The sequence below is a fragment of the Penaeus japonicus genome, unplaced genomic scaffold (genome assembly GCF_977035675.1).
Source record: "Penaeus japonicus unplaced genomic scaffold, GWHDUDI00000001_assembly GWHDUDI00000021, whole genome shotgun sequence".
In the NCBI taxonomy this organism is placed as follows: domain Eukaryota; kingdom Metazoa; phylum Arthropoda; class Malacostraca; order Decapoda; family Penaeidae; genus Penaeus; species Penaeus japonicus.
In genome coordinates, this window is record NW_028234423.1 from 32,048,175 (window position 1) to 32,056,608 (window position 8,434).

Sequence of the window (8,434 nt, forward strand, 5' to 3'; positions counted from 1 at the left end):
CGAGCTTTGTTCTTCTATACAGGGAAACAAAAGGTGTTTCGTAGGCATTTTGTACATTTATTGGAAAATTGATATGGTAGAAATGTACATCAGAAGAGGTTCTTGCGTGACGTGAATATCTGCGGCTTTGCACCGGCTTCAAGGCTTAATAGTCGGCCTTGACCACGGCGGCTGGGACGGCATGGACGGCATGGACGGCTGGCACGGCGTTGTGGACGGTGAGGGAGTGGAGTTCCTGGCGGACGGGCACGGGGTGGGGCACGGCCACGGGGTGGGGCACGGCCACGGGCTGAGGCACGGCGATGGGCTGGGCGTACGGGGTGGGCACCTTAACCTCACGCACTTCGGGTTCGGTGTACTTGACGATGGTGCCAGCGTGGTAGGGAGTGTCAACGAAGTTGGGAGTGAACTTGTCGACGGGCACTTCCTGGCGCTGGATGGTGAGCTCGGGGGCATTGTGGCTGACCTTAGCCAGGAGAGTGGAGGGCGGGGCAATGGCTGGGGCAGCCAGGGACGGCTTGTGGATGGTGGTGGTGGCACCGGCTACGTAGCTCTGGCTGCCATAGTGGACCTTCTGGTGAACGGGAACCTCGACGTGGGTTCGGGTGACAGGGACCTTGACCTCAGCCGGGGGCAGTGCCACTGGGGTGGGGGCAGCGTATGCCACGGCGTGGTGCACAGCAGGGGCAGCATAGGACACAGCTGCAGGAGCCACAGCGTGTTGCACGCCGACGGTCAGAGGAGCGGGTGCCACGCCATGGTGCACGCCGTAGGTGAGAGGAGCGGGTGCCACGCCATGGTGCACGCCGTAGGTGAGAGGAGCGGGTGCCACACCATGGTGCACGGCAACCACCTTGTCGCCGGGAAGGGGGGCAGCGAGGGCCGCGGCAATCACGCCAAACAGAACCTTGACACAAGGCGTTGGGTCAGAGAATATTTACCTCAATAGTTTTACGTTTTGCTGCAAAGTACACTGTGACAAGAGAACATTATACTATGGCATTCATATTCACGTAATTAGATGAAGGAAGTTTGAAGTTTGTGTGTGAGGGATAGAGAGGAGAAAGAAAGAAAAATGGGGAGAGAGAGTAACAAGAATTATTCAAAAACTAAAAGTTTTATTGTGATAATTAGTTGAATACCAACATACTAGCATATATTATTTTTCGTTTTTTTCTGAGAAAAAAACTTTGCTGTTCTGGATTATGAAAGAGAAACATTTGAAGAAGTAATTTCATCAAAAGTTTTAATCAACCTTAGAGGGAAAAGAGAAAACGAGACCAAAGTCACTCACAAGGAATTTCATGATGATATAACAACGATGAGTCTTACACTGACTTCTCTCACCGATTCCCCTTCCTTATAAAGGGAACAGGTGGACGAGTTGCCACTTTGCGAATAACAGTAGTTAGAAACCGGCATGGCGACAAGGATCTCGAGTCTTTATACGAAGAGGTTGTTTATTCTTTTATCTATTTAAGGTTTGTAGTCTATTAAAAGTTGGAGAAAGAAAGAAAAGGAGAGAAAAGCAGTCAATAACGATGAAGATTTTTAGATATTAGTCTGAAAAAAGTAAGCTTGACATTTTTCCTGTTAAATCAGTATTTTTGAAAAACTATTAGAGTGTCATTCGCCCTCGAATCCAACTTCATTCACTCGAAATTAGATTCCTGAAGTTTTTGGTAATTCATCTTTGTGTATTTATTTTACTTACCATCAACTTTTTTTTATTTCCTCAGCACTTTTTTTTTTAATCCTGAGATATCAAAAGGGAATTAGGTGTACCAAATGAACACAGAAAAGAAGATGATATTTTTCTTGTTACGCAAACCTAAAGGAAGAAAGAACAGCCTTAGAACTTAGGATTAAAGTCCCATGAACAATGTTTCCTGACTATATATTTATCACATGAAGTAGTATGCTTCCACACTTCCACGCTTGGCCCGGGCCAGCTGTAAGTATCTCTATTATATCTATATTTTGTGATAAGTGGACGTCACCCATCTGGCAAGGGTGAATACAATGCTTTTATACGATAGAAAAATAGAAATGTATAAATATCCGAGTAAATCAAGTCATTCATTCATGTGTGACTTACTCTTCATTCACCATCCATGTTTCATTCACTCTTCATTCACCCTTCATGTGTCATTCCCTCTTCATTCATCCTTCATGTGTCATTCACTCTTCATCCAACCTTCATACGTCATTCACTCTTCATTCACCCTCCATGTGTCATACACTCTTCATTCACCCTTCATGTATCATTCACTCTTCATTCACCCTTCATATTTCATTCACTCTTCATTCACCCTTCATGTGTCATTCACTCTTCATTCACCCTCCATGTGTCATTCACTCTTCATTCACCTTGGATGACCCACTCACCGAAGTAAGAAAGACTGGGCTAAATCACTTCCCAATTCCAGACTCTTCCCAATTAACCTCTTCATGCTGGAATGGCGATGGTTCCTAGTGGCATCCTTTTCCTGAATAGCCCCTAGAGTAACCTTTTTCCTGAATAGCCCCCAGTGGCACCCTTTTCCGGAAGAGTCCCTAGTGGCACCCTTTTCCTGAATAGCCCCTAGTGGCACCCTTTTCCTGAATAGCCCCTAGTGGCACCCTTTTCCGGAAGAGTCCCTAGTGGCACCCTTTTCCTGAATAGCCCCTAGTGGCACCCTTTTCCTGAATAGCCCCTAGTGGCACCCTTTTCCTGAATAGCCCCTAGTGGCACCCTTTTCCTGAATAGCCCCTAGCGTAACCCTTTCCCTGAATAGCCCTAAGTGGCACCCTTTTCCTGAATAGCCCCTAGTGGCACCCTTTTCCTGAATAACCCTTAGTGACACCCTTTTCTAGAAGAGTCCCTAGTGGCACCCTTTTCCTGAATAGCCTTTAGCGGCACCCTTTTCCTGAATAACCTTAGTGGCACCCTTCTACCTAAATAGCCCCTAATGGCACCCTTTTCCGGAAGAGTCCCTGGTGGCACCCTTTTCCTGAATAGGTTTTAGTGGCACCCTTTTCCTGAATAGCCCCTAGCTTGACCCTTTTCCTGAATAGCCCCTACCCCCAAGCCTACACAGATTAACTTTATGATAGAGTGCATCATCGCTGTTACACGAATTACTGCTGCTATAAACAAGTAAACAAAGGTTACGCGCCCATATTACAAGCAGAGAACTCACCACAAGAACTGACAATCCAAATACAAATTTAGATAAGAAAAAATATTTTGCGCGTTGATTACTGAAGAAGGCAAGCAAAATAGATAGAATATAGATAGACATTTATGTAACTTCTTTGATGGATGAACATTGTATTATGGTATTCGTCATCACATAATGAGAGCAAGAAAAGTGATTGTTTGTGTGTGTGTGAGAGAGAGAGAGAACTTAACAAGAAAGAATATATGTATATATATAAAGAAATAATATATGTATATATATATATATATATATATATATATGTGTGTGTGTGTGTGTGTGTGTGTGTGTGTGTGTGTGTGTGTCTACTATATATACTATATTCTATCAGTCTATTCATATGCATACATACACAGAGAAATGCGTGTGTGTGTGTGTGTGTGTGTGTGTGTGTGTGTGTGTGTAAAAGTGTGTTAGTATAAGCTACATACGCTTCTATCTATGTGAATATATTCTATATATTAGTACATCTCTTTATCTCTTAGTGTGTTTCTCTGTCTATACATCAAGTATGTTAAACCATTTTATTGGCAAATAATGTTAATTGATTTATGTGTAGATTTATCTGTTTAATTAATCTGTGTGTGTATCTTTTTTTTTTTTCTTCTTTTTTGTGGGGGGGGGGGCTAAGTAAGTAGTATAAGATCTCGCTGACTTTTACAAAATCTGCACTCAAAAGAAGAATGATCATTATACATTTCGTAAATGTAAATAAATGCACATTTCCCTTCATATCCTGACACAAATGTTTTATACTATCTGAAGTACATATCAGGCAATGACCAATAGCTAAACAAGCTCGTATTTTACACCGATAACAGTTTTTCCATAGCGTTTACGAGATCGGTTCGTATGGACGTAAGTCATAGTCACACACAGGGTCACCAGCAGACGCTTAGTTTGCATTTGGTGAGGAGCCTAGCAACCTTTCATTACATAATGTTACACTTGCGTGCTTATATCCCGGCTGCGCAAGGATTTAGATTTCTCGAACATAAACTCAAACTTCTGTTCTCCTTCTAAACACTCTGAAAGTCACGCTCTCCTTATACTTGTGGGTTCGTTACCGATGACATAATGTTGGTAATGATAGTAAACACAACCAAAGTCACCATTATTATTGCTAGTATTTCAGGTACTATTGCTATTGGCATCATCACCATTAATGGTAATGATACCATAACTGTCCAAATCACCATATCCATGATAATAATCATTTAAATAATTACTAATCCTGTTTAGATATCATGCTACTTTTAGAAAGTGAATATTTCCTCCGAGCTTTGTTCTTCTATACAGGGAAACAAAAGGTGTTTCGTAGGCATTTTATACATTTATTTGAAAATTGGTATGGTACAAATGTACAACAGAAGAGGTTCTTGCGTGACGTGAATATCTGCGGCTTTGCACCGGCTTCAAGGCTTAATAGTCGGCCTTGACCACGGCGGCTGGGACGGCATGGACGGCTGGCACGGCGTTGTGGACGGTGAGGGAGTGGAGTTCCTGGCGGACGGGCACGGGGTGGGGCACGGCCACGGGGTGGGGCACGGCCACGGGCTGAGGCACGGCGATGGGCTGGGCGTACGGGGTGGGCACCTTAACCTCACGCACTTCGGGTTCGGTGTACTTGACGATGGTGCCAGCGTGGTAGGGAGTGTCAACGAAGTTGGGAGTGAACTTGTCGACGGGCACTTCCTGGCGCTGGATGGTGAGCTCGGGGGCATTGTGGCTGACCTTAGCCAGGAGAGTGGAGGGCGGGGCAATGGCTGGGGCAGCCAGGGACGGCTTGTGGATGGTGGTGGTGGCACCGGCTACGTAGCTCTGGCTGCCATAGTGGACCTTCTGGTGAACGGGAACCTCGACGTGGGTTCGGGTGACAGGGACCTTGACCTCAGCCGGGGGCAGTGCCACTGGGGTGGGGGCAGCGTATGCCACGGCGTGGTGCACAGCAGGGGCAGCATAGGACACAGCTGCAGGAGCCACAGCGTGTTGCACGCCGACGGTCAGAGGAGCGGGTGCCACGCCATGGTGCACGCCGTAGGTGAGAGGAGCGGGTGCCACGCCATGGTGCACGCCGTAGGTGAGAGGAGCGGGTGCCACACCATGGTGCACGGCAACCACCTTGTCGCCGGGAAGGGGGGCAGCGAGGGCCGCGGCAATCACGCCAAACAGAACCTGGACACAAGGCGTAGGGTCAGAGAATTACTCCACCTCATCTGTCTCAAGGATTGCTACAGACTAGACTGCACTGCGGGAGCACTGAACTGTTGTGTGCATGATCAGATAGTCAGAATATGGAAGTATGAACAAAAGAAAGTTGTGTGTGTGCGTGTAGAAAGAGAGAGAAAAAGAGATCTGTTATAAAAAGAAAAAAAAGTTTATTTACATAGCGGTGTATACGAGTGAGAGATGATGATAAGCATTGAATTAACTGACTTCAGAACTTAAGTTCATGTTCAAAAGAACGCAAAATAGCGTTATCCACTTGTTTTAAGAAAATATGAATTACGATAATCATTTATCGAAATGATCATTTAGTTTGTTCCTCGTCCATTATTATCACTATCATCATCATCATTATCGTCACCATCATCACCATTACAATCATTAGCATTAACATTATCTTCATCATCATCATTATTACTATTATCTTTATTGGCTTTTCCTCTCGTGCGAGACCTTCAAGAAAGACATGATAATGACATGACACACCCTTCCGGCTGTAGAAATATAACACGTATCGCTCGAGGAAATGAAACAAGAAATATTAGAGAAACGGCAAACGAAGATAATGAGAAGATATCTTGCGAGAACGATTTTTTTTAATGATAATGATGACTTTACCCTGAATCTTACCTGGATTTTCATGATGACTTAAGAGAGAGGAGTCTTACACTAATTTCTCCCAGCGACTTCAGGTATATATAGAGGGCAACAGGTAGGTGAGTTGCCACTTCGCGAAATAAGACGGAAAAATGAGCACATAAACAATATGACGACAAAGAACAGATTCTTGTAATAAGTGTGGAGAGTTGTTTTTGCTTTTTCTTTCTTCTTCTTCGTGTTCCTCATCATCTTATTATTATTATTCCTCAACTTCATTTAATTCCTATTCTTCTTTATCTTCTTCTTCCTCATCTTCTTCTTCTTCTTCTTCTCCATCTTCCTCCTCTTCTTATTATTATTATTCCTCAACTTCTTCCTCATCCTCTCCTCCATCTTCGTATTCCTTAACCTCCTCCTCCCTCTCTTCTTCCTCTTCTCCTTCCTTCTTTTACTTCTTTTCTCTTTACACTTTCACGGAAACGAAATAAGAGACACAAAAGATCAATATCCTCTGTACAGCACATCGCGTTTTCCTTATAGTGTCATGTAAACGGTAATATGTTTAGTTTCATTATAGTGACTCGATCGTATGCAGCTGTTGCCAAGTCGCCTTTCTGTTTGTTTATTGCACTGTAGGTCCAGCCTCATAACCTCACTCTTCAGATTTTTTTTTTTTTTTATCCGAAATATTTTTTTATTGAGATAATGACAACAGTAAAATCTTTCTGTAGTATGTACACTTCTGTGTGCGAGAGAGAGAGAGAGAAAGGTGTTTATATTTGTGTCTTTGTTATCACTTTATAGAATCATATTCATACACAAACATATCCGTTTTCTTTCTTTCTTTCTCTCTCTCTCTCTCTCTCTCTCTCTCTCTCTCTCTCTCTCTCTCTCTCTCTCTCTCTCTCTCTCTCTCTCTCTCTCTTTCCATGGCCTCACTCTCTCTCTCTCTCTCTCTCTCTCTCTCTCTCTCTCTCTCTCTCTCACTCACTTACTCTCTTTCTCTTTTTCTCCTTCCTCTTTCACCTCCCTCTTTCTCCTTTCTCTTTCTCCTCGCCCTTTCTCTCTCTTTCTCTTTATCTCCTCCCTCTTTCTCCTCTCTCTCTCTTTCTCTCCAATGCTCTTTTTCTTCTCTCTCTTTCTCTCTTTTTCCTAATCTAATCCCATACACATCATCTCACTCTCTATCTAACTATCTATCTTACTGTCTATCTATCTGTCTAATTTTTAAACTTTTATTACGATAATACATGAGGAAATATGGTGGTGATTTCATTTCATATTTCCTTAAGTTTATTCTCACATCCGATAAATATTTCTTAATTTTGAAAAGGTAGCAAAAGCCATTACATTTAATGATTAAATATTAAATTACATGATGTGAGGTGTGATTATTCTAATGTTAACACACTGTATTCTTTCTTTCTTTTCTTTCTCACTCCCTCTCTCTCTATCTCTCTCTCTCTCTCTCTCTCTCTCTCTCTCTCTCTCTATCTATCTATCTATCTATCTCTCTTTCACTCTCTCTCTCTCTCTCTCTCTCTATCTATCTATCTATCTATCTCTCTCTCTCTCTCCTCCCTCCTCTCTCCTCTTCCATCCCTCCCTCCTCCCCTATCCCTCTTCCTCCCCCCCATCCCTCCCTCCCTCCCTCTTCCTCCCATCACCCTCTGCCCATCATTCTCTCCCTCCCTCCTTCCCCCATCCCTCCCCCTCCCCCATCCCTCCTCCTCCCTCCCATCCCATCCCTCCCTCCCTCCTCCCCTCCATCAAAACACCTCCCATCCCTCCCCCATCCCATCCCATCCCTCCCTCCCTCCCCCATCCCTCCCTCCCTCCCCCCATCCCTCTCTCCCCCCCTCCCTCCCTCCTCCCCTCCATCAACACACCTCCCACCCCTCCCTCCCCCTCCCATCCCTCCCCCATCGCTCCCATCCCTCCCTCCTCCCCCATTCCCCCTCCCTCCCCCATCCCTCCTTCTTCCCCCCTCCCCCCCCTTCCCCCTCCCTCCCATCCCTCCCTCCCTCCCCTCCATCAAAACACCTCCACATCTATCCTCCATCTCAAGAAAGTTCCATTATCCTCAATCCCTCAAGGTCGGCGCAGAACTTTTCTTCCTTCGTCGGTAGGATCTCGTAGGACCACGCCCCTCCATCCTTGAGTCGTGAGACCTCCCGAGTGCATGACAAGAGATTCTTAACTAGGATCTCAAGGGTGTTGTCGAATGTCGGTTCGTGTATGATCACTTCTCTGAATATTTTTTTTTTTTATTTTTTTTTTTTAATCGAAATGATTCTGATGTTTGGGTTGTTAGTGACAGTGGAGTAGTTCTGTAATTTTTTTGGATTTTTAGAGTATGGATAGGATTTTGAAGTTTTGGATTCTTAGAGAGAGGAAATTATTTCGAA

The 8,434-nt window shown here is 44.4% G+C and overlaps 2 protein-coding genes across 2 annotated transcripts; both read right to left on the reverse strand.

The window, feature by feature from the left end:
* Positions 1-36: 36 nt before the first annotated feature.
* Positions 37-1,341, reverse strand: LOC147469582 (uncharacterized). Its single transcript, XM_086548998.1, has 2 exons — positions 1,295-1,341; positions 37-907 (listed from the first exon to the last, which is right to left on the reverse strand). The coding sequence occupies exons 1-2, from the start codon at positions 1,304-1,306 to the stop codon at positions 146-148; spliced, it is 774 nt and encodes a 257-aa protein (XP_086405124.1). The 5' UTR covers positions 1,307-1,341; the 3' UTR covers positions 37-145.
* Positions 1,342-4,545: 3,204 nt separating this feature from the next.
* LOC147469583 (uncharacterized) lies at positions 4,546-6,109 on the reverse strand. The gene is made up of 2 exons (XM_086548999.1): positions 6,057-6,109; positions 4,546-5,375 (listed from the first exon to the last, which is right to left on the reverse strand). The coding sequence occupies exons 1-2, from the start codon at positions 6,066-6,068 to the stop codon at positions 4,623-4,625; spliced, it is 765 nt and encodes a 254-aa protein (XP_086405125.1). The 5' UTR covers positions 6,069-6,109; the 3' UTR covers positions 4,546-4,622.
* Positions 6,110-8,434: the final 2,325 nt, after the last annotated feature.